At 35.3% G+C, this 27,260-nt stretch overlaps 1 protein-coding gene across 1 annotated transcript in view; it reads left to right on the top strand.

The window, feature by feature from the left end:
* The first annotated feature begins 1,255 nt into the window (after nucleotides 1-1,255).
* Nucleotides 1,256-27,260, top strand: part of Dus2 (Dihydrouridine synthase 2) — a 100,636-nt gene continuing 74,631 nt past the window's right edge. Inside the window, exons 1-3 of the mRNA XM_089096226.1 lie at nucleotides 1,256-1,390; nucleotides 7,853-8,072; nucleotides 16,091-16,229. Of these exons, the coding sequence (XP_088952352.1) occupies nucleotides 7,922-8,072; nucleotides 16,091-16,229 (290 nt within the window). The 5' untranslated portion in view covers nucleotides 1,256-1,390; nucleotides 7,853-7,921. The remainder of the gene's footprint in view (nucleotides 1,391-7,852; nucleotides 8,073-16,090; nucleotides 16,230-27,260) is intronic.

The following is a 27,260-nucleotide window of genomic DNA, read 5'->3' as shown; positions in this document are numbered from 1 at the left end:
TTAAATTAGTAGCATGTGTTACAGATTTTGGTGCCAGACACGATATCAACTTTAGGGTTTTCAACTCTAAAGTGGGAATTATTTTGTTCTTCTTTTTATTTTTTTTTTTTTTGGGGGGGGGGGTAGACGTGGTCTGGTATTGAAATTTATAGTACATGATATAAGTTCACCCCCTGTGATCTAGAACGAATCCACTAGGCGCACATCAGAAGGTTTTCCACCCGAACTACCCTTAAGGGCATATTTCCTTTTAAATTTAATCTAAATAACACGGTGCCAAACTCCAAGTTAGAACTAAACTCCAAATTCTGTCAAACTCCTGGTGTGTCTTTTTATTTAAGGATTTAATGAATCTTAAAAGCCTTCTTACGACGGCTAATGTAACTACTTGCGACTGTAATTATGATTGCAACTACTTACAAAAGCGACTACTTGTGACTGTGACTCCTTGAAAATTGCGAAGCATTTCGTTCTTGTAACTCAGTTTGAGTATTTACATTTTCTTGAAGTTGAGAATTGCAATGTCATAAAAATACTGCATAAGGAAGAAGACTTCGATGTCACTTATTTAAATGACATTTCGGAGAGAGGTGACCTTCAAAGATCATGCTTCTCTTTTGCTCTTCACATATTTCTTTTGTATTATTCATCATAAAATCCTATCCAATAGATATCTTAGTCAAATGCCAATTTAACTTCCTCGTTTTTGTATAATTTACATCAAGATTGTAAGCCTTTTTTTCTCTTTTTAGTTCTTTATTAACAATTTCCATTGTTTATACGAAAGAATTCTGCATAACAGTCAGACAGTAATGTAATATACCACTTTTGGCAAGTATTTCTTATATTAGATCTTCTTTAATTCCCGCTGTTATTTAATTTTTTGGTTTACCAGAGCACTGAGAAAAATGTCCTTCTTGTAAAACTAGAGACTGAGAACAGATAATTTCAACCACAAAAGTGCATGTGAGCTGTCGAACAATGCTTAACTGTTTCAGAATTCGGAATCTAGGGCCATAATTTTCAGTAAATACTGAATCTTACCAAGTTTGAGTTCTAGCTTTCTGAAAGGCAAGATCAACACAATTTGCGCACATCTGGTAATATTTTCTCTGAATTTCTCATTTGTTTGTTTTTTTTTTTTTGTTTTTTTTTTTTTTTTGTTTTTTTGCACTCAGGCCTGCACTATCTAATTTTCCCAGAATTTCGAACCCCACCCGAAAATTATGTAGCAAAAAATGCGTCGATGGCGTGTTTTCGCTTCTCTTGATGCTCTATTTTGTGTCCTGCACTTGGTAACAATGCAAAGATATATTCAAATAGGCAGACCCTGGTTTTTGGAACAGCTAGGCTAATCAACCATCACCATCATTAGACCCTTTATCTGAAGGTTAAATTTGTTGCATGTTTTTTATTGATAAATTTATATAACATTTAACTTGGAAGAAAGTGAATAGGCTACATCATTTTAGCCTATGCCTTTCTATGCTCTTTCCAAATTCAGTAGCCTAATTGGTTCTGGCAAGTTCCGTTTTGATCCCTTAATGGGGCCCCAAAGGGTAATTTACCCTATCTATGTTTTAATGAATATGATGGTAAGTTAAAAAATTAGTTAAAGACTAATTAGATAGGCCTATGAAAATTATCTTTTTAAGAAGGCCTTAAACAACTGTCTGATGTTTCTGTGCCCTGTTAGCAATAAAGAGAAAAGAACAAAAAAAAAACAGAATAAATCATTTATACCCATGCAAAATGTGATTTTCATTGTTGTTCAAGCTGGTGGCTGTAAGTTTCTAATTTAGAGTTTCCAAAAATGGTGATTCCAATGGTGATTAAAGGTTAAGAATAACAGTCTTCAGAAGGAGACTTGCTAAAACAAAAAGAGATTATGATAAAATTCTACTTTAGCTACTTTTGGCTATCTTGGAAAGGGGTTAGGTTAGGAAAATCAAACTTTCAGGGATGGGTCTGCAGGCTAAAGTATGTCCTGGGAAGGTATTTTGAAGTACCTACCTCCACTTCATCTCCCTCTAGAGGGTTCTGACCTTTAAAAATCAGTGTTTCATAAAATGAAACTGTGCAAAATAGATCTTCTGCTTAAATGAAGTAGCCTACAACAAAATTGTTTTCAGCTTCACAACTTTGCTCACTCCCAATTTATAAGGTTTTAAAGAGATGCAATTACATTTCCTAAATTTTGAAAAAAAAAACATTGATGTGCCTTAAAATTCTACTCAAATAACAGGAATTGCATTTTCAGAACTAAAGCCGGAGAAAAATAAACTGATAGTTGAAAATTAAGGTAAAATGTTGTTTTGTCAAAATTTCAATAGGGAGACCTGTCATGTAGGCAAATTTCAGGACTCTCTAGAGGGAGAAAGAGTAGAGGTAGGTACATCAAAATACCTTCCCATGACATACTTTAGCCTGCAGACCCATCCCTGAAAGTTTCATTATCCTAACCTAATTTTCCTAGCATATGAATTGTAGCACTTGTGTGCTAGACATTCAAACATAACCTATTAAAGCCTTTGTCAACTATATTTCAAAACCTCTGTCCTTGCTTTTTAATGAAATTACATCTGCTGGTAAGTTCCTAAATTGTTGGATATATGGTATCATTACTCCTTTGTAAAGGAAATATAATAAACAAGATTTTAATAGGATTTACTGATCACACTTAATCAAGGGTTCTTTAAATTATTTTCCAAACATTGAACTAAGGCCATTTAATGATCTGCTTGGCAATATACAGGCCAGGAATAATTGCTGCTGTGGCTAAGTTGGGCAACAGGCTTGCTATTTGTCCTTGCAAAATTGATCCAGCAACCAAAACATTAAATTGATGCCATATGTGCCAGTAATGGTCCTGAAAAAATCTTCTTTTTTTTATTATTAACACATTTGTAGAAAAACTTGCAGGATTAACTTACAGGATCCTCAGTGCCTTTAGGGAAACATCCCTGTTATGGCACTCTCTAGATGGCTGTTGGTTGATTTGTCAAGTCTTGTTTCTCTGATACTTGGCTCTCTGAAATTCTACAATTTAAACCATGGGCAAGGGTCTCCCAAGAGTGTAAGGCCAGCGGAGCCCCAGCTCAACATCAACTTTGGAGGAGTTTGCACAAATGGTAGTGTTAATAGATTTAAGTCAATAAAGTCAGATGTTTAACAAGTCTTGTGTGTACATGTGTTCTTTCCAGAATCAGTCAAGTCCATTTTTGAATGCATTTAGGGTGTCTGCTTTCACAACACTTTCTGGGAGACTGTTTCAGTCATTTACAGCTCTTACACTCCAAAAATTGGCTCTTGATTTATTTAGGGCATGGGGTATGAACACTTTTACTGAGTGACCTTGTGTAGTCTGGGTTTGGGGGAGCTGAAAGTAATTTTCAAAGCTGGGTTTTTCCAACTTGTGTTTCATTTTGTGCATCTGGATTTGGTCTCCTCTTTTTCTTCTGTACTTGAGTATTGGAAGTTGCAGTTCTGTAACCTCTCTTCATAACACATCTCTTTGAAGCCTGGAAGAAGCTTTGTGGGTCGTCTTTGAACTTTTTCTATCTCGGCTTAGTTTGTTTTATAGTGAGGCCCCCATATGACATTACCATACTCAATAGTCGGTCTTACTAACCATTTGTATAGCTTTACAAGGGTCTGCTGGTCAAGATGCTTGAAGCTCTGCCTAATGAGACCAGTGAGTTGAGAGGCCTTTGAAGCTATTTTATTTGTGTGGTTATGAAACTTAAGCTGAGAGTCAATAATAATTTTAAGGTCTCTTTCTTACTCCACTGTCTCTAATGGTACCCTTGCACATGTTCTACTCTTTATAGTCAACTGTGGGGCTGTTTCTTTTCTCTTGTCAATCTGTATGTCTTCTGTTTTGCAAGTGTTGAAGTTTAGCCCAAGGTTTTTCAGGTTTTCTGTCAGTTTGTCAATGTCTGCTTGAATGATGACTTTGTCCGTGTGTGATGCCATTTTTCTGTAGAGTTTAGTGTCATCTGCAAAAGTCTTGGTAGAACTATCAAATAAATTTCAAGTTGTGTCTTTCCTCACTGATGGAGCACAAGTTGTCGAATAGCTAAATATGTATTCTGATCCTCTCCCATTCTACTATGGTGTGCCTAAGGGATCACTGTTTGGCCAAATTTCATTCCTTAAAATAATAAACAACCTTGGTATTGATTTCTAGGATAGATGAAAATTTCTTGATGATCTAACTGTCCTTAAACAATATTTTAAAAAAACTTAAAAAGTAGCCCAATGGGTATCCTAGAAGAGATTTCAGATGAAGCTATTAATAATGATTTGACAGTCTATCACAACTTCAGCAATTAATTTTCTTAAGACACCCCCTTCTTCCACTTGCCCTATCACCTTTGCTCCCCAACTTCAGTTAGTTTTATGAGATTACCGTGTGTTACCGTCTCAAGCAATTTGAACTGGGATTACCATGTTAATGATGTTTTCCAACATGCAAAACATCACACTTTTCCTCCTTAAAATCCATGAAAAATTGTGTCCTAACTTCCTTGGTTTTAGAATTTTTTTCTCTTTTTTATTCATTTATTACCTCTCAATTTCCCTCTTGAGTATCCTTATCCTGTTTGGCGTTCTACCTTCTCAGTGAATTGTTAGACAGAATAGAAGTAGTCCAAAAAATGTCCTAAGCATTGTTTTCTATGATGGTAAGGTCTCTTATATCTTCCTTCAGAAAGCTGATCTGGTCACCCTACAAGAAACAAAAACAAAAATTCCTCATATTTTGCTAACATTGTCCTCCATAATTCTGGACAAATGTACTTTTCCCAGTCAATCCCCCCCCATTCTTCAACCTCACCTCCCTTGCTCTACTTCAGCAAAAATCCACATTTTTACCTTACAAAATGTACTATGAATTCTACAAATTTTAATTATTTTTATCCTTTTTAATATTTTTTTACTGTTTTGACATTATGACTTTTTTTCTGACCAAGATTATTGCATTTTTTTTTTGCTGAAATGTGAATTTGGCCCAGCTTGTGATAATCATTTTTCAGAAATAAAAATCCTAGTCCTAGCTGCATGTAATTTAACTGAACATAGATTTTTCATTTAGGAAATATTACTTCAACAAAAGAAACCTTGTTGAATTGGAATTATTAGAGACGAAAGAAGTTTTTTTAACAGAACTACAGTACAAATCTTGGTTTTGATAATCAAAAGTGCAGCATATGCTGTTTTTGAAATTTTTCAGGAGAGCCATAAAAACAGAAAAATTTTTGTTGGCTGTGGTCGCTCTGAAGGACGAGGCTAACAGAATAAAGGGAACATATTCGAAACAACTTTTAATGCTCTTTTCAGTGGTATAAATTAAACTCAAGTATTCCAAGCAAATTCAAAATTATTCCATTTTATTGAGTATGTCTCTTTTTTCCTTGACAAAAAAAAGGAGACAAATCCACGTCCCCATGTTATAGCTGTATAAGATAATCCTCTTCTGTCATTCTGAATTGCAACAACATCTAATAAAAAAGAGACATTCTGACTGCACCATTCCTTTCCTCATGCTTAGTTTACCCATGACACATATACAGAATCATATCCAGGATTTTATTTTTCGGGGTTGGGGTATAAAAAAAAACTTCAAAACGCATCGAAAATTTGTTTATATTATTTTTGTTACGTTTTTACGAGTCGGACAAACATTTGGGGGGGGGGGGGTCAAACCCCACCCCCTCGAAGGTAAAATACCATTCAAAGTTAATCACTACTGAAAACAATCCCTTGAAGCCTTCACAGACCCAACATCAAACAAGTGCCATCAATTACGTGTAAAGAAATAAAAATTTGCATTATGTACAACCGTTGCCCCAGGGGCTGTGGGGCTCATGCTGTTCCTGGAGGCATAGCTACTGGACCTTTTGACTATTCTGAAAGAAAATTATTATCTCAAAATTATTATTAGAAAATTATTATCAAGGAATGATACAAGTAAAAAGACTACTTATAATGCTTGAATGTAGTTTCAAGGATTGTACTCTGTTTCCTTCTAGAAAGAGTAGGCTAGTTTAACTCCTAGACAAGGGAATAGCCTACCACCAGATGGCTAACAGAAAGTAGCATAGTTTAGAGAGAAAAAACCTTAGCCAAACATTATGTATAGAAGCTATTAGGGTAACTTTAGGAATGATATTAGCTTTTAGGAATGATACAAGTAAAAACACTACTGATAATGCTTGAATGTAGTTTCACAAATTGTACTCTGAATTTTCTTCTGGAAAGAGGATGCTAGTGTAACTCCTAGACAAGGGGATAGCCTACCACCCGATGGCTAACAGAAAATAGCATAGTCAATCTTACTTCAAAGGTGGATGTATTGGAAGGGGGGTCTGGCTAGCAAAAAATGACTTGGTAAGGGGACTAGTTTTCCTGTAGTCACCTTTGACTCTTAAAAAAAAACCTCTAGAACTTTTAGTTTCCAATCAAATGAGGCCCCTTTCAAGTTTCTACAATCAACCCTTCTATACACAGCGATTGGGGGGGGGGAATATACACTACATAAGATTGTACAATGCATAAAATTGTGATAATTTAGATGCTAAAGACGTTATTAATTATGATAAAGATGAATTTAACCCTTTTTACCAAATTCTAGAGCGAGTTCATCTTTTACACCTTCCACACAAAAATTTTGTAGGAAATCAAAATATAATTTTCTAATGTCTTCTTAAATTAGAGAAGAAGCATTAAATTTGAAGGTGTAACATGTCTATACTGGTGGAGCATGATGGCTTGGGTCAAGGGTCCAGACTTAGACCTCTAAATAAACAGATCAAAGAATCCTTTGGTTCTTTGATTTATACACATGATCACACACCAATTCAAAAATATTTTTAGCTCTGTTTTGTTTTGGAAGATTTATCTGCTCATTTTGAAGCTCCCTGAAACCAACCCCTAAACACTCATAAGTCAAAAGAGCTGCACCTTGTCTGTGCTTAGCTTTGGACCTCCAGTAATGCTGACCAAAATATGTTTACACTCCTAAAATCAACAAAGCATAACATGCTTGCTATTCTTTCAAACTTCATCTATTAAGTTTTAATATTTAAATGAGTAATTTGTTTATATTGGGCCCCTTGTTCAGTTTCAACCTAGGGTCTGTTGTCTGATATTTGGATAAAATTGCAATTTTAACCCACAATGTGCAACTGTTGACTTTTGAAGACAATTAGATAGGCTATTGAATTTGATAAAAATCAATAATCTTTTGTGAGATATATTTATTGGATAAATTTGGGATAGTCTTCTGAACATTCAAGACTAGTCCCTAAATGATTGTTCACATGTCATAACAGGACAGTCATATCTATATTTATGAAGTATAGAGAAGGGGGAGACTCTGGACCCAGGGTCCTGATTTAAGGCTTCAAATTTTACTCTGTAAATAAACCCTGAAGGATAACGAGTTAAACAGCACAGAGCATGTCTTTATTTGTGAACTTGAAGCAGGGGGAGCAGAATGGCCCCTGGAACCTGCTTTAGGTGCTTTAAACATACAGACAAAAAATTATACAGACTATAGAATTCATCAATTTTTTTTTAGACACCATTATAATCACACACAGTTTGAGAAACATATTCTTACCCTGTTTTGACATGGATCAGTCAGCTGATCATTTAAGACAGCTCCAAAAATGCCCCTGATCGGCTACAAATTAAAAGGGTGCAATCTTTAGATACTTGTCAGGCTATGGTGGGGAGGGGCAGGAAGCCAGGCCCCAAGGCCCTGAAGTTGTATTTGCCAAAATATGCACATGATCTCACCTAGGTAATTTTGATAAAACTATTCAAATTTCCTTCTTATGTATTTCAGCTTATTTATCTCCTGATTGAGAAAAACCTAGTAATTTTGAGTCAAGTTTGATTAACTTAAATTCTGATCATGGACTACAGGGATAAACTGATTTTGGCACCAATGGTAAGAATGGGGACTCTTCCTCTAAGACTTTTGTCTCTGGACTATGGAGCTGATATTGTTTATGGTGAAGAAATCATAGATTGGAGAATGATTAACACAACAAGAGTAAAAAATGGTGAGTTGTATATTTTACTGATTAAAAATTCAGAAAAAAAGAAGAACAGTAAAGTGGTATTAAAGTCTAAACTGAGGAGAAATAAAGTTACATTAATTTAAATTTAAAACAAACAGAAAATACTATTAGTGAATAAATTACACTTAAAACAATATAAATGAAAATAAACCAACAAATCAAGGTTTAATATAGTAGATACTACTCTGGATGAATAAAAGAAACATAAAATGAGTAGGAATTTAAAATAATTACCAAATGTTCTATAAATATCTGCTATAAATTCTTTGAATTCCTTGTCAAGTTTGGTTATCAAAATTATTTTGTATGTTTGTGGTGTTTTTTTTTTTTTTTTTTTTTTTTTTTTTTTTCAATTGAATTGCAACTTTCTCAGAATCTTTAAATTAGCAATTGTAATTCTACATATACTTTAGCATATTTTTATGTTTGCTGTATTTAAATATCAGACATTCTTTTTGTTATGGATAGAACTCAGTACTGATTTTTTAATTTACCCCTTCTAAACATTTTCTCCCTATTTTTACTTTGGTATGTTTTTACTGATTTTAATATTAGCCATTTAGATAAGTCCGTGCTTACAGTTAAATTATTGATGCTAGTTTAAATTTTTAGTATTTACTGTTTATATCATGGTTGTAGCATTAGATACAAGTATGGTTGCAGCATTAGATGCAACCTAGTAAAGAAGAAAGTCAGGCCCACAATAACCGTAAATTCAAAAACGCGTTTTGAAAAAAAAAGAAAGAAAAAAAAAACAACTATCAAGTAAGGAAGAATCGCCATTTGAAACTGATTCCGGAATGCTAAATGTTATTTTCGTTATTCTTAACGGTGAAACTTCAGTGCAAAAACCAATTTGTTATAATTTCATAAAAATGGACTGAAACCCCTTCAAAATAGTGTTGGACTGAAATGAAAACTGCGCCACTAGAAATTAATTATAGCTTTAAAGTATTAGGTACTTCCTCTTATTCTTGTAAGATTTACCTTTTATACAAAGTCTTTCTGACTTCTACCAAGTTTAGAGCCTTTTGGCTAAAATTACTAGATCCTTTTCTCAACTTCCTCCTTAAGACAGCTTCTGTTACTTCGAAAACTATTTTAATAAAATCATTCAATCCATCTTCTACATTATGGTGCCAAATTCTAAGCTGCTCGTATTCATATCCAAGTGTTAAGGTGTCATACTATAACACCATCACAACTACCTGGAAAATAGTTCTCTTCCTAAATGTCAACTTTGAATTAACTTTATATTCTAATAGATAATGATCTTGGCTTTTAGTTAATTTAGAAAAAAACTTTTTGAAAACTTAAAAGTTTTCAAATAAAAGTAAAGAGTAGCACTAAAGCTTAAGGCAAGCAGAAAAAAGTCATATTATAGTTCAAACGGCCAGATGTTACTGTCGAAGATAATATACTAGATAATATACTCGATAAATAAGCCAATGTTAGAAGAGTATTTAAAAGATTACATTTAAATAAAAATGGAACAAAAAATAAATAATATCAGAGGTATCAGTCAGTCAGCTCTCTTTTTTTCTGAATTTGTAAGCTCTTTTATTTATGACTTTGATGTGAGAGTTTACATTGTGTGGTGTGGAGAAATTACCATTCTGACAACCTGGATGCTTATGATGTCTTTGGATTGAGGTCAGAATTCCTCTCAACATTCACTCAAAGTTCAAACATAACACCCTAGCTGTTCATGAGATTGTTCACATGCGCCCTTTTGACAACCTTAATTCACAGTGTCGCTTTCCTGAGATATTGCAGATGTGCCATTTTGACAACCTGGATACATATGGCGCCTTTTGATTTTGTTCAACAAACCCCTTGACATTCCCTGAAAGTTTAAACTTAATGCCCTTAGTTGTTCCTGAGATATTGCAGTTACACCCTTTTGACAATATAGATGCCTATGGTGGCTTTTGATTAAGCTCAATACCCCCTCTAAATTCTCTGAAATATTTTCAATTTGATAAGCTTAATTGCTTATGAGATAATGCAGATATGCTGTTTTAACAAACTGATGTATATAGTGTGTTTAACATCCTCATTAAGATTCCCTTAAAGTTTCAAATTAATACCCATAGCCGTTCCTGCGACCAATTTAGATTCGCCCAGATACATCCTTACATCATTTGCTTATTTATTTCTAACCCATGAGACAATACAAATAAAGTAAACAGAGACGGATTACAAAATAGAGAAACCGACAAAAAAACTGGAATAAGAAAAAAAAAGACATCACAACGTTTATCAGAACAATTAATAAAGAGCATCTATAAAACAGTGAACAACTGTTACATACATATAACTTTAAACATTACTGTATAAAAAGGGGATACCATGGATGAAAACTGATTTTGTGGCTATGTTTCAAAATTGCTTGGTCGGCTTTTGAATTTCGGGTTTACGGGGGTAAATGAAGCAAATATTTCGCAAATTTGAAATATACTGAACAGAGTTTACGTTTATCTGTTTGTGAGAAGATCTTCGAAAATGATGCCGTATAGGCCTCTAGAAAATGCGGTAGGGCTGTTGAATTATACAGTTTAGTGAGAATTATTTGGTTGAAACGTTGTTTATTTCGAACAACTGAAGCATAAGACGAACCACACCTTTTTCAAGTAGGAAAATGAGCAGGCTAGGAATAAGGGAAGATGAAAAGGTGATGGTGGGTAACGAAAATATTGATCAAGTGGATAGCTTCACTTACCTTGGTAGTATCATAGGCAGCGCAATTGTGCTGCCTAAGTAAAGAACGATGTTGGCAATATGTATTATTTATTTATTTATTTTTTTTGGTTTGTTTGTTTCTTTTAGACCAGAGCAGTTCGTATCGAAGGAATTGTCGTAGAAACTTCGAAAAGGGCTCATTCGAAGGGAAATTGGAAGGACTTGTGCCCTTTTTACTAGCTGAAAGGGATTGGAAGGCAACTAACACCCCTTCCACGCCCACCATTTCCCCAAACACATCCAGTCAAAATTTCGAGATAGCCATCTGGTTCAACGTAGTAGAAAGATCAGGAAATTATGTCTTTGAGGAGGACACACAGCCCTCAGGGCAAGGGCTGTAAGTTATGGCCTGGGGGCATATAAGGTTTTCATAGATAACGTTGTCGTAGAAACTTCAAAAAGGGCTCATTCAATTGGAAATTGAAAGAGCTAGTGCCCTTTTGAATAGTCAAAAGTGATAAACCCTCCTCTCACGCCCACCATTTTCCCAAACACATCCAATCAAAATTTTGAGACAGCCATTTTGTTCAACGTACTTGAAAATTCTGGAATTAGGTCTTTGAGGATGACAACCCCCCCCCCCCCCCATAGCCCTCAGGGTAAGGGTTGTAAGTTATGCCCTGGGGGCATATAAAGTTTTTTTTAGAAAGGTTTGTTGTAAAAACTGCAAAAAGGGCTCATTCGATTGGAAATTGAAAAGGCTATCTGTTTAATAGTAGAAAGTGATTGGAGGACAACTAACCCCCCTCTCACGCCCACCATTTCCCCAAACACATCCAATGAAAATTTTGAGATAGCCATTTTTTCAACGTAGTTGAAAGCTCTAGAAATTATGTCTTTGAGTTTTTATAGAAAGCGCTGTCGTAGAAACTTCAAAAAGGGCTCATTTTATTGGAAATTGAAAAGGGCTAGTTCCCTTTTTATCGTCGAAGGCGATTGGAGAGTAACTAATCCCCTCTCACGCCCACCATTTCCCCAAACACATCCAATCAAATTTTGAGATAGCTATTTTGCTCAACGTAGTTAAAAGTTCTGGAAATTAAGTCTTTGAGGATAACAACAACTTCCCCCCCAAACCCCTCAGGGCAAGGGCTGTAAGTTATGCCCTGGGGTATATAAGGTTTTTATAGAAAACATTTTTGTAGAAACTTCAAACAGGGCTCATTCAATTGGAAATTGAAAGAGCAAGTGCCCTTTTAAATAGTCAAAAGTGATTGGAGGGCAACTAACCCCCTCTCACGCCCACCATTTCCCCAAACACATCCAATCAAAAATTTGAGATTGCCATTTTGTTCAAAGTAGTTCAAAGTTCTGGAAATTAGGTCTTTAAGGATGATAACCCCCCACAGCCCTCAGGGTAAGGATTGTAAGTTATGCCCTGGGGACCTATAAAGTTTTTGTAGAAAGGTTTGTCGTAGAAACCAAAAAGGGCTCATTCGATTGGAAATTGAGAAATTGCACTTTTTAATAGTCGAAAGTGATTGGAGGGCAACTAACCCCCCTCTCAGGTCCACCATTTCTCCAAACACATCCAATGAAAATTTTGAGATAAAAATTGAAAGGGCTAGTGCCCTTTTTAATAGTAGAAAGTGATTGGAGGGCAACTAACCCCCTTACATGCAAAATTCACGCCCACCATTTCTCCAAACACATCCCATCAAAGTTTTGAGATAGCCTTTTTTTTGAACGCAGTTGAAAGTTCTGGAAATTAGGTCTTTGAGGATGACAACACCCCCCCCCCCCCCCCCCCACAGCATTCAGGGTAAGGGTTATAAGTTATGCCCTAGGGGCATATAAAGTTTTTATAGAAAGCGTTGTTGTAGAAACTTCAAAAAGGGCTCATTCGATTGGAAATTCAAAGGCTTAGTGCCCTTTTTAATAGTCGAAAGTAATTGAAGGGCAACTAACCTCCCTCTCATGCCCACCATTTCCCCATACACATCCAATCAAAATTTTGGATAGCCATTTTGTCAACGTAGTTTAAAGTTCTAGAAATTAGGTCTTTGAGGATGACAACCTCCCCAGAACCCTCAGGGCAAGAGTTGTAAGTTGTGCCCTGGGGGCATATAAAGTTTTTATAGAAAGTATCGTCGTAGAAGCTTCAAAAAGGGCTCATTCGTTTGGAAATTTACAGCGCTAGTGCCCATTTTAATAGTCGAAAGTGATTGGAGGGCGACTAACACCCTCTTATGCCCACTATTTCCCCGAATACATTCAATCAAAATTTTGAGATAACCATTTTGGTCAACGTAGCCTAGTTGAAAGGTCGGGAAACTATGTCTTTGAGGATGACAAACCCCCGACAGCCCCTAGGGCAAAGGTTGTAAGTTATGCACTGGGGGCTTATAAGATTTTTATAGAAAGCGTTGTCGAAGAAACTTCAAAAAGAGCTCATTCAAATGGGAATTGAGAGGGCTAGTGCCCTTATTAATATTCAAAAGGGACCTGAGGGCTTATGTTCCCTCCCCCCCCACGCCCATCATTTCTCGAAAACACTTCAAATCAACATTGTGATATAGCCATTTTGTTGAACGTAGTTGAAGGGTCTGGAAATTATGTCTTTGAGTATGAACCCCCCCCCCCCCCACAGCCCTTAGGATAAAGGTTGTAAGTTATGCCCTGGGGGCATATAAGGTTTTTAAAGAAAGCGTTGTCGTAAAAAAATTCGAAAAGGGCTCATTCGATTGGAAATTGAAAGAGCTATTGCCCTTTTTGATAGTCGAAAGTAATCGGAGGGAGATTCACCCCTCCCCCCACGTCCATTCAAACATTTTCGATCAATCTTTTGATATGGCCATTTTGTTCAACGTAGTTGAAAGGTATAAAAACTTTCTTTGAGGATGACGACTCTCCCCCCATAGCCCTCAGGACAAGGGTTGTAAGTTAGGCCTTTGGGGCATATAAGGTTTTAATAGAAATTTTTGTCGTAGAAGCTTCACAAAGGGCTCATTCTGTCGGAAATTAAGAGGACTAGTGCCTTTTTTATTACTTGAAAGTGATCAGAGGGTAAGTGCCCCCCCCCCCACACACCCATCATTTCCCCAAACACTTTCAATCAAAATTTTGAGTTAGCTATTTTGTTCAACGTATCTGAAAAGTCTGGAAATTATGTCTTTGAGGATGACAACCCCCCCCCCCCAGCCCTCAGGGCTTGGGTTGTAAGTTATGCCCTGGGGGTATATTGGTTTTTATAGAAAGTATGGTCATATAAACTTCAGAGGGGGCTCATTGGATTGTTAGTCAGATGCTCTAGTGCTCTTTTTAACAGTCAAAGTGATCGGAGAGCAGCTACCAGCGGCCTGCTAAGATTAAGGACATCATTCGCATAACAGACAAATGCCACATTTGTTGCTGCCTCAATGCATGAGGATATGTGTTTTGATTGAACGTCTAAGACACTTGTTAAAACGAGTAGGCGAAGTGATAGCACCTTGACGCGTACCTTTGTAAACAGAAACATAACCACCGGGACAATAAAGTCTATTTCGTGGAGCACGTGTTAGATAAGATAAATTGAAAAACGGTAACATAAGAGGATTTGTAATTTTAATGCGTACTTTAAGCCGCGAATATAAATTTCTCAAGGTGCGAATAACAGAGGGAGTTTCATCAATTTATGAATAAGCTGGAAAGGGATATGAATTTTTTGCAAAATCGAATCGAGAACTTCTTCGATATAGGAGCAAATGAATCTTATCCCAGTCAATCTTTGAAAACCACTTAAGCTTTGGTGTATCTTGATTCATTGGTGTATTCGTTAAACTTAGTTTAAAAGGCGCTGCTATGGGATTGTGGTCCGATAATTGGTAATTAGATATTACAAAAATCGGGAAATCAGTCGAAGTAACCTCATGGTCCAGATGTATGAGATGAAGTGTGAATATATGTGAGTGAAGTTTTCAGTTTCTGGCTGCACGATCAGCTCATCAGAGAAAATACCACGGATAATAGAAGTACGAAGTGATACGGCTGAAGCAGAAAAAATGAATATCAAAATTTAAGTCCCCAGCAATAACAGGGATATTAAGTTTTTGAACTTGTTTAATATTTGCATGCAACTTCTCACAGGCCTGTGCAAATGATCGTTCCGATTCATCATTCTTATAATTAGTGGGCAAATACACATTTTTCAGTACGCAAATCCCTACCCTCGCTGCTAGAAAAGTATCACTAAAACTAAACGAATTTGACTGAATACTCGTTGAAACTGAAATTGCCAGGCCTCCAGGTGGACGACCTCGGGAATGAACACGCTTTTGGGAACGGAAAAAGTGCGAAAGTTTCTACTCATGTTCAGTAAACTAAGACTAGGACGTGTGAATGTATGAATGATACTTTATTAACAGACGAACTTTCACAACATGAAACTGCCGAAACGCGTAAAAAAATGTTCTTGAATACACATTAAATCATTATTCAGCAGCACACCTTCCAATGCTGATATTTTATTCAACAGACTACCGTTTATGTTCCATGAAACAAATTTCACATCCTGGTACTGTTTAGTAGAGATCCCTGGTGGGTGCATTACAAATTCTTTTTTTAATATCTAGATTGAATGGGTACTTTACGCTGTAACAAGTGTGACCAAAAACCTTAAAAGTAATACAGAACATAGTCATAGAGCACGAGTTATCATGGGACGAGATGTGCTCGGCAGAACCGCATCTTGAACACATGGTCACATTTTTGCACTCCGCTTCTGTGCAACCGACCTGGTGACATTTAAAACACTTTTTTGGCAAGAAAATGGTCTATTGAGCAGGCAGTCTTTTGTAGCCTATTTTGACTGATTCAGTCAGGACTGTTTGCAAATGAAGTTGCTGCTTAAAATAAACCTTAAACGCACTAGATCTACCACATTGAACTACCGTAGAGCATTTCGGAATAAGTGTCATGAGCTCGGACTCATCTATTTCTAGCGGAACACTTTTGACGATTGCAATGAGCCGGAGACTTCAGTGACGCAGTTATATTTTGCTGGGACTGTTTCATACTCCCGGCGATAGAATTGGGAGCATTTTTGCTTTATATGACAGCTTTTTTATGGGTAGAGGAGACATAGAAATACAACTCGTATTAATATCATCACACTCAGAAACATGCATTGTATTAGAAGATTTAATGGCCCCTATTGATTCAGATATCAAGAAAGGTGCCAATAGATGTGTTTAGTCTTTTCTTAGCCCTTTTTTAGAATATTACTGATACTTCAAAAGAGATTTCAGATTTTAATAATCTTTACCTTCATTTTCTAGAGATTCTGGACACTATTGACTATGTTAGTGAAACAGATGGCTCTGTTGTATTTCGGACGTGTAGCCATGAAAAAGACCGAATTGTATTCCAAATTGGGACAGCTGACGCAAAAAGAGCTTTAGAAGTCGCCCTTAAAGTGTAATATTTGTTTTCTTTATATATTTTCTAGCATATCAGTTGAATATCTTAGCTAGATCAGGCAACTAATTTGTCATTCCGCAGTTCTTTTGGCAAGGAACTTGCTGCTACGAAATGGTAGCAGGGCCTCCGAGAAGGGGGGAGTTGCGAAATCTTCGGGCTCCAAGCCTCAAAGGGCAAAAAGTAAGATTCATTTTGTTAATGCGGAAATTTAAGTTGTTTGCCTTATTTTTTTTTTACTTAGTTTGTAGTCAAAACATTTATTTGCAGTTTTTTTTATTGCATCATTTTTCCTACAATAAAGAACTGAGAAGTAAAAAGAATATTTGGCGTGTTATGCCTTGTCGAATTCTGTATCGAGCACAGGTTATTGCCGAAATAGTTAAAGAGCTTTAGGGTCTGAGCCCCCTTCCCAACTTCATGGCTACAAGCTCTGTTGCACCTCTTTCGAGTCGGTATTGTTCAGGGATTATTTTGGGAATGGTCTTAAATAGCAGGGCTTTTCTAAACCGAACGACGGCAATGAAATATATTCTAAAATTGTAATATAAAGATCATAAATAGAACACAGCAATTGTGTATGTTTAATAAGATGCCTGCATACTTAGCAAATTACTTCCATTTTCTATGGAAAGGTACTTTCCATAGAAATTCATATGAGTTTACTGATAAAATGTACATTGTCAGTTTAATATACATATGCTGATATTTATTCCTTAAAATCTTAATTATTTTTTGAGTTCTTAAAGTTGTAAAAGTGAAAACATTTAAAAGAATTTTTTTCAGTAAAGTACAAATTATATGCTAGCTTTTAGAAAGCATAGGTTTAGAACCCTACTCAGATTAATTTCTGCTCGTTTTGAGTTTGACTTATTTTAATTTCTGCTCGTTTTGAGTTTGACTTATTTTAATTACTGTTTGTTTTGGGTTTCATTTATTTATTGATACTGATTTGTGGTAGTTGCATGCTTGGTAGGTTTTTTTTATTCTATTTTTTTTTTTTCATTTTTGGTTTAATGGAGTTCTTTACTTTTTTTTGAAAAACTTATTTTGAGCAAAAAATTTTTTTGATTAAGGCCGGACGGTATGAAAACGGAAAATCAGCTATGCAGAAGAGATTTTACTGTACAAAAATGGGACGGTTATCTTTTGATGAATACAAACGGGTTTAGAAGGCGGTCCTTAACTTGACTGCAAAATTTGGATAGCAGGGATTCAAGCTCTTACTTGATTTTAAAAGACAAAATCGCAAAAAAAGGTAAAAAGCTGGCAGATATGAAGAAGTTTGTTTCGCTCTCAGCATTAGCTTTTAGTCAAATTGAGGAGACTAGAAATTTAAAAAAAGAAGAAGAATCAATTAAATAAAAACGCAAGGACGATAGATAAAACATTGACAAGGAAAGAATACGCTTATTTAGCAAGGGCACCGACAGAAAAATTTTCCAGGGGGACCAGACGCCAAAATAGCAGTTATGGTTGGGGGACAGGGAATATATTTCAGGATATTTCTTTCGCAGGAATAAGTTAATTTTTAAAGACAGTTAGGAAAAAACTCAAATAAAAGAGCAGCTAAATCGCATGCAAAATGAAAGAAAATGTAGTTAATTTTAAACGACAAGGATTCTTGACAAAAGGATTACTTTATTTAGTCAATATCATATTTAATTATTATGCATTTAATTTTAAATGAAAATCAAACTCAAACCAAAATTACAGAAAGATTTATTGATTACGTAGATTAAAATAGATGTAGACTTGTCTTTGTGCAATGACCTGCGCCTGAAAATAGTCTATAGAAAGAATATATATGTTCAAAATCATCCTGCCTGCACAGATACCATATTTCGTTATTAGACCGGCCATGTAAAATATACCTCTTTCATAACAGGACAGTTCTCCGCCTCGAACTTAAATCCCTTTTATATTCAGACTTTTAAAAAAATTTACAGAACAGCGAAAGAAAAACGAAAAACGAAAAACTTACTATCCAGCTGTCAAATTGATCCTCTTACTAGCCGATTCAACTAAATAAAATGAACAGGTAAAAAAAAAATTTGTCGCAGGAGAATCTTATCAAATAGTTTGTGATAAAAGAAAACTGGAAGTAAAAAGTGACTTGGGCCAGTAATCACTAAAACTAAAAATGAAATTCTCTTGACAATTGCTAGACCGACAGTATTGGCTTTTTATGCTGATTCTAAATATATAAAATTATTTCAGTTTATTTTTACCCACCCACAACTAAGAATTTGAGAAAATTGGCCTAGTTTCTGAAAAAAGGGGAACACCCCCAGAAATGGGAGCGATCTTATGGAAAATCCCTTTATTAAAAAAATCAGAGAACACTACGATAGAGGTTTCAAGCTCCAATCTTCAAAATGTTTTATGTTTTAATGTTGCTCCTTACTTTCAGTCGAAGAATCTTGTTTTTTTTCGTATTTAGTGATGCTTAGAGACAAACATTTTTCTAAAGGCAATGGAAAAAGTATGTCAATTAAAGTAAAAGTATTTAAAAATGAGAAAAGTAAGTAATTATAAAACAATAGAGAAAAAATAGCCTACTTACAAAAACCAAGATATAAACTCCCAGATGTCTGTTCTTTTTTAACAATATCTACAGTTTTGAATTTGGATCCAACACCAAAATGTATAATGCCTTTAGACTACTCAGTGTTTATAAAAAGTAACGCATTATCAAAGTAGTTTGGTCAAAGTAAAACGTTAAAACTAAGATTAAGACAATCAAGTAAAAAAAATTCTATTAAATATTTTTGATTTAATTTTGAATACCAAAAACCGATATATTTGACACCTTTATACTTCATAACCATAGAAAATTAAATCATTTTCAAAGTGGCAGCTAGGTAAGTACAATCACTCCTGGAAAAGACAAAAAACGTATCCGTTCAGGGGGAAAACCTTCCCAGCATTTCGTTTAGGGGACAAATTTCTGATTATGGTGGCTTAGTATATCAGCTCATGGGTACTCTTGCAATGCGAGCAAAAGTTGACGGCACATTTTTACCGAAATTACCCCTTATTAAGTTGTTTACTATCATCATACGAACTTTCTTGTGTACTAATAACTGCACTAACTACTAATTAACAAATAAATATTTAGGATCACCATAAAAAGTTCATTCTGTGATTTAATGTTATCAATAGTTAGGCTCTTATACTTTTGCTGTTTACAAGGATCTACATTTACTTACCATTTGTTACTGTAAAGACTTTGATTTTTTTTGTTGTTGCTTGAGCCAAATTATATAGCAAAAATGTTTCATAAAGATTAGAAAAGGGTCACTCAGTCACAAATTAGAACTTGTATTTTCCTTATTAAGAATCACAATCTATTGGCAGGCAGCCAATGGCAGGCAGTTTCCTTATAATTACTTTGTAGTGCCAAATTTCCAAGGGGGGGGACATGGCCCCCCTGCCGGTGCCCATATTATTTAGGGTAAATTATTTGACAATTTATAGACTATGCAATTTTTTGATTGTTTACACAGGATTTGTCATTAGGAAAGGGAAAAATGTTCTAACCTGGTTGTGTCACAAAAGAGTACTGGTCTAAATGTGAAACTTCATTGGATGCTTAGGGGCATCTCGATCTAAATGAAAATCCCCTGTGTGCATCCTGGTTATATAGAAGGAGGAATAAAATTTAAAAATAACTATCTAGGGAAAAAAACGTAAGGATGATTGATAAAATATTGACAATAAAGAATACGATTATTTGGGGCAAGTTATTTGGCAATTTAAAATTAGGCAATTTTTCGACTGTTTAGACACAGGATTTATCACTAAGAAAGGAGGGAATGTTTCAAATCACATGTGTTTCAAAAGACTAAGGGTGTCAATGCGAAACGCTAGTGAATGTTAAGGGGTATTTTTTAACTAAATCAAAGAACACTATTGACAAATGGGTTATAAAAAAGGCGTATATGTAATACCTTAGGAATAGCTAAGGGTTTTAACTTGAAACTTTCATGCCCCCTACTGCTGCTACTTCTGCAACGGCTGCGACCATTCATTAATTTGACTGCAACTGCTTGCGACTATGACCAATTCCAATTGCGACTGCTTTCAGGTAATTTAAAACAAGTTTTTGATCAACACCAGAGCATATTATTTGCATGAGGGTTGTTAAAAATTTCTATCAGAAATATCCTTAGAAGAGCCGAGGGTATTAAGGTGAAACTTTCAGGGCTTGTTGAAAGGGATGTTGGAAAGTAATTGAGGGGAAGGGGGCTAAAAACCTCACAACTTAGTCTTATATATCTGTTCTGCCTCGACCCAAACAAACCCTGAGGCAAGAATGAAAACTTATGCAATTTATCGATTGTTTCTATGTAGTATTTATGAGTGAGGAGGGGGGAGGGCTATATCCTGGGTATAACGAAAACAAATGATGAAGATATTGCGGTGAAACTTCATGACGTTTTGACCATTTTGAACAAAATGGCTAATTTTGATCAAATGTCTTCGGGAGAAGGGCACCGAAAAAGGGCTTGGGAGGGTAACGGGTTGGCATCAATCCCTTTGATTCTTATAAAAAGCACTAAAACTTTCAATTTTCACCTGAGTGAGCACGTTCCAAAGTTTCTACAACAACTCCTTCCATGCCGAAAAGGATTAATAAATTGAAACTTTATTGCTCTTTACTTATATTGCGTTTCAGAAACTTTTATTGAAAACAGCCAGCAATTTCTTCATTTCTACACAAAATTTAAACAGGGCTAATTAAATTATGATAAAATAATTTATCCTGGTACACAAAAACTGATCAAAGTGAGTGGAGAGAAACGACACACCTTATAGAAATAAAAATACGTATATCATTAGGTCGTAACAAAATAATTTATAAAATAATTTATCCTGGTACACAAAAACTGATCACAGTGAGTGACGAGAAACAAGACACCCTATAGAAATAAAAATACGTATATCATTAGGTCGTAACAAAACATACTGCGCAAAACACATTTTACACCTCTTTCCCTACATAGCATGATCAAATAGAAAAAAAATGTTAATAACGTAAAAGAAAAAGAATACTTTGTTAGTATTAATTTTTCATTATGGTATGAAAAAAAGATATAGATACATTGCATTTCATCCTTTCTTTGATTCTAAACACTTTACCAGCAAAATTCTAATTACGCTTAAAAAATTTATATATTGAATTTTTAGATTTGCTTCCAATTTAACTCTGTCAAAAATAATGTCAAAAATAGGGGTACACAAGCATTCCACAGCTGAAAGTATCCCAACAGAGTTAGTTTTGGGAAAACATTTGAGTAAATATAAGTGTTCAGCAAAAACATGCTTTATGAATGATCATGAATTAGAAGAATCGTTCCTTTCCAAGGGCACAAGTTCTTTCCATTCTTGGCCTTCTTGAAATCTTTGCCTCCCACGAAATGTTACTGTCTCCTGAGGTAAAATTCTGTAAACGTCCTCAAACGGAACCTAGTTATTATGTTTATCCTCTTTCATACTAAGGATCAGGGTAAAAACTAAAATGTCAAAGTTTGCTACGAAGTTCACTTGGCTATTAGGCTTTTAGGTTGAAAATTTCAGGGCATGATGAGGGGGATGTTCAACTGATATAAAGGCAACGCTTACATACAACTACACTGTAAAAAAAAATTGTTTGAGATTCAACAAAAATTTTTTGTTATGTTTATCCACAAAAATCACACAAGGGTTCTTGGTATGGAAAAACATTAGATATAGAGGGTAACGTATGTTGAGCATTAGTATTTTTAAAAATAGGGTAGCAGCTTCACAAATTTTCTAGCTAAGAAAAATCACAAAAGAAATGTATTACGAAACAAAATTGCCTGTAAAAGTTTTATGCAAATATAATATTTGTAGACAATTTTTGTGTAAGCACTTTGTAGACGTGTAAATTAAACTTTATTGAACTCTATCAACCCAAATTTTATACTCTTTCTTTTACTCAAAAAGACATTTAGCTTCTTTTTTTCTGTCGTAATTCCAACCTTTGATTTGATTTGATTACTACTTCAAATTTCACCTTAGTCAAATTCAATATGATATTCAGGAAAATTTGATCTAGCATACAAATCCAAACAATATAGATTAATGAAGTCTATTTTCGTTCGGAATTACATTTTTTTCTGCTGAAAACTACATCAATCTTAGTAATTTCAAAAATTTGATGGACGTCAAACTCGAATCAAAATTTCAACGAAAAAATTGGGTCTTTTTTTGACCGGTTTAAATTCCAGCAAAATTAGTCGGAAATCCAATTTATTTTTTGGAGTGTACGACCACTCCTATTGTCGTTACTGCTAATAATACTCCTACTGCTACTACTTAGGCTATTACGGTATTACGGTGGTATGAAGGTGTTACGGGGAAAGTTTTAGGAAATATTGAGAAAAAAAATTGATCCAAATCAAAACACACTATTTGTATTCAAGCTGTTAAAGGAGCCTATCAGTAATATCATCGGGCCGGTGTCGTGTATTAAATTGAACACTTATAGAATATGTTGAGGGGGAGGTTTGACTTACTCAAGAGCACTATGTACATGCTGCAACTGTTTCTACTGCTGCTACTACTAGTGCTATTGCTACTACTGTTATTGCTACTACTAATACCAACTCTTCTACTAGTACTGTCAACGTCTCTTGATATGGTACATGACCTCCTGGTACCCTCTCCCCCTTTCAGGAGCCCTGTATTTGTGTGAAAGACTGATCCCTTGAATGTATATGCATATGATATTCCCTTTTAATAGTTATATTAATCATTAGAAAAAGTGTACTGAACTGCAGCGTAAAGTATTGTTTCAAAAATTAAGCCATACAAAGAAGTGAAATAAATAACTGAAAAGACCAAACAGAGTATATTTCTTCATCTGCATCCCTTCTCCCTCCAAAAGAGCAAAAAATGTTGTCCAATACAACTACTGTCTCCCTATTTGCCCAATGATAACGTAAAAGTCCAACTATAGGATCGATCTGTTGATTTTAAAAAGGTTCCAAATCCTGCGAAATAGAAATGAACATGACAAATACAAAAAAAAGATAAGGAACTCATCTTTGTAAACGACAACATCTTGTAACAACAATCTTAATAAAACAATAAGAAAAAATAGGTAAAACAGCTGCTTCCTCACTTATGCTGAAACCTTAGGTAAACGAACTATAATGATAAAACAGTAAGAATTGTGGAGATACGTTGAATAAAACTTAATATATCTATTCGAAACTAAGTTAATTGCTTCAAAGGAATGGTTCCCGAATGTACATGCTTCTTGGAATCCTACCATCAACTATTTCTGGCAGAAGGGCCTCAAAGAAGAATCTTTCTAGCTTTGGTAGCATTTTCCTGTATTTATCCCGCATTATCAAACATTTTTTCTACTAGGACTAAGTGGAATACATAGTAAAGGGTTATAAGTTTTGAAACTTCAATACCCCCCCCCCTCATTTTTTCAACTTTCTTGTCAAAAATTTTATAGAGTCCTCTGCATCTATCGGTAAAATATTATGCAAAATTATGCACTAAAATATGTAAAGCAAAAGTAAAAAAACTATATTGCATAAACCGTGATTAAGTATTTCATTTGCCCGTATAATTATGGTGTTTCTGTTTGCAGAAATATCACTAAATACAGGGGAGGATCTAGAGCAGAATCTTGGGGTTGGGGGTAATGTGACAAGAGTGCCAATAATTGACCAAATTGGTACCAGGAAAATGTTGGGGGAGGGCATCCCTGGATCTGCCAGTGACTAAGTAGAGGCTCACAGATCAAAGTCTAGTTTTTTTTCAAGATTTACTCGACAGAATAGAATGAATTAGAGTTGTATTTTTCTACTAGGGACCAAGTACGATCAAAATTGAAGGTTCATAAGTCACATGCTTCTTCCTAAGGTAAATTCAGTGTGTTTTAATTTGAAAGTCTAGTGGAATAGAGTTTAAGAAGAAAGAAAATGATTAAATAAACTTGAACATAAAATGTGTATTTGCCCTCTCCTCCGTTGCCCGTGTTGCTTTGTTTATCAGTCTAAATCTATTTAATTCATCTGAACAACTTCCTAAGAGTTTCAGTCTTGGGAGTTCTGCTGCAGGCTCTTCTTGAAGAGATGTTTCCTTCAAGTCGAGTAAATGTTTGCAAGTCGTCGTCTTCCAAGCTTTTTGTATTTTTGCTTTAGTTTTTCCCTGTGCTTCTGCACAGTCACCAAGCCAATGCCTCTTTTATTACGCTTCTTTACCATATTGCACAAAGCACTTTTGTGAACTAACTAGGCCAAGTTCTTCTTTAATTGCCTTTCTCTTCTTTCAAAATCTTTGACTGCAACCTAATTTGACGGAGCATTCCTATTTGCATAATATGTGAAACATTCACTTGCCAGCCGATACAAGTTGAAACCCTGACCGTTTATCACCTGAAGATATTTATGCCCGCCTACTGAAACTAAATATGCAACAGTTCAGGAGTTTCTAATATAAAACTGATGGTAACAAATTTTAGTAGAAACAAATAAACTTATGAAAATGTCTTTTTTGAATTAATTAGGGAAAAAAAAAATTAAAAGTCAAGTTGTTCCTTCCAAAATCCTCTACAAGTCCGTGTTAATTTTATTAAACTTGTATGTACCGTTCTTTTAGACAAGTTGAAATGGAATTTACACGAAAAAGCCTAATTTAGAAAGCCCAGTAAAAAAAAAATAATAATAAAATAACAAACTCAGATTATGTTGCTAGATCAAGGGAACAGATAGAAACCAAAATTGATGCCTTTATGCGTCTGTTTTCGCCAGACAAGCAAAAAATATTTAACATGGAAGAGGTAGCCGGGAATTTTTCTATACCGTTCTTTCTTAATTTCTGTTCGTTTTATATTGACTAATTAAAAAAAAAATTCCACAAAATAAGTTTTTCAAAGAAAAGTAAAGAACTCCGTTAAACCAAAAAGGAGCAAAAATGAAACCCAAAACGAACAGAAATTACAATAAATAAATAACCGAGTCAAACTCAAAGCGAGCAAAAATTAACCTGAGTTGGGCTCAAAACCCCTGTGCCTTCCCAAGGCCAGAACATAATTTGCACTTTACAGGAAATGTTTTTACTTTTATACCTTTAATAAATAAAATAATATTAGCATTTTGATTACTAAATATCAGTATATGTATATTAAACTGACAATGCACATTCATTTGTATCTTTTTCAGTTCTGGCCTTGGGAAGGCACAGGGGTTTTGAGCCCAACGCATATTAATTTCTGCTCGTTTTGAGTTTGACTCGGTTATTTATTGTAATTTCTGCCCGTATTGGGTGTCATTTTTGGTTTAATGGAGTTCTTTACTTTTCTTTGAAAAACTTATTTTGTGGAAAAAGTTTTTTTTAATTAATATCTATTCTATTGGATATGTTTGGGGAAATGGTGCGCGTGAAAGGGGGGTTAGTTGCCCTTCAATCACTTTCGACTATTAAGGAGGGCACTAGCCCTTTCAATTTCCAATTGAATTAACCCTTTTTGAAGTTTCTACAACATCGCTTTCTATAAAATCCTTATATGCCCCCAGGGCATAACTTACAACCCTTGCCCTGAGGGCTGTAAGGGAGGGGTTGTCATCCTTAAAAACCTAAATTCCAAAACTTTCAACTATGCTGAATAAAATGGCTATCTCAAAATTTTGATTGGTTGTGTTTAGGGAAATGGTGGGCGTGGAAGGGGTGTTAGTTGCCTTCCAATCACTTTCGACTGTTAAAAAGGGTACTTGTCATTTCATTTCCAATCGAATGAGCCCTTTTTTGAAGTTTCTACGATAACGTGTTCTATAAAAACCATTTATGCCCCCAGGGCATAACTTGCAACGCTTGCCCTGAGTGCTGTTTGGCGGTTATCCTACTGAAATAATTAATTGCCAGAGCTGAAACTATGTTTATTAAAATGACTGTATCAAATTGTGTAGTAAATGTGTTTTTGGATAAAAGGAGGGCAGGAGAGGGGGGTTTGTTGCTCTTGGATTATTTTCAACTATCAAGAAGAGCACTATTCCTTTCTATCTCCAATTGGATGAGCCCGTTTTGAAGTTTCTACGGCAATGACTTCTATAAAAACCTTATATGCCCCAGGGCATAACTTACAACTCTGCTCTGAGAGCTGTAAGGGAGTGTCCTACTCAAAAACATAATTTGTATTTGGAAATCAACTACGCTGAACAAAATGGCTATCTCAAAATTTTAATGGGATGTGTTTCGGGTAATGGTGGGCGTGGAAGGGGTGTTAGTCGCCTTCCAATCACTTTCGACTATTAAAAAGGGCACAAGCCATTTTTTTTCCAATCGAATGAGCCCTTTTCGAAGTTTCTACGACAACTTCTTCGATACTAAGTGTCCTGCTCTAAAGGAAAAAAAAATGAATAATACATTGTGCCATCATCGTTTGCATATGCCCCCAGGGCATAACTTAAAACCCTTGCCCTGAGGGTTATGGGGGAGTGTCCTCAAAAATATATTTTCTATCTTGAAATCAACTACGATGAACAAAATGGCTCTCTTAAAGTTTTGATTGGATGTGTTTTGGGAAATGATGGGCTTGTGGGGGGGCTGGTTGCCTTCCAATCACTTTTAACTATTAAAAACTATACTCCTCACTATATTTTTCAATCGAATGAGCCCTTTTCGAAGTTTCTACGACAACTCCTTCGATACGAAGTGCCCTGGTATGGAAACCCAAAAAAAAAAAAAATACATTGTGCCAACATCGTTCTTTACTTAGGCAGCGCGATTGTGCTGCCTATGATAGTCTTTTTCAGGGAGAAAGACTGAGCCTCTTCTGAAATTAAACAACCATCCCTTCCATAACAAACTTAAATAGCCCCTGGGCATAGCTTACAACCCTTGCCCCTAATCTCTGGGGTTTGTTTCAACCCCAAAAGCCTTGTTATATGATATTTAGACTATTTCGAATAAAATGGCTATCTCAAAATTTCTATTAGACGCATTTCGGGACAATATGACGTGTGTGTGTGTGTTTGGTATCTG

Source organism: Artemia sp. Qi Xiang Cuo, chromosome 10 (genome assembly GCF_049724085.1).
Source record: "Artemia sp. Qi Xiang Cuo chromosome 10, ASM4972408v1, whole genome shotgun sequence".
Classification (NCBI taxonomy): Eukaryota; Metazoa; Arthropoda; class Branchiopoda; order Anostraca; family Artemiidae; genus Artemia; species Artemia sp. Qi Xiang Cuo.
This window is presented reverse-complemented; position numbering and strand designations above follow the sequence as displayed.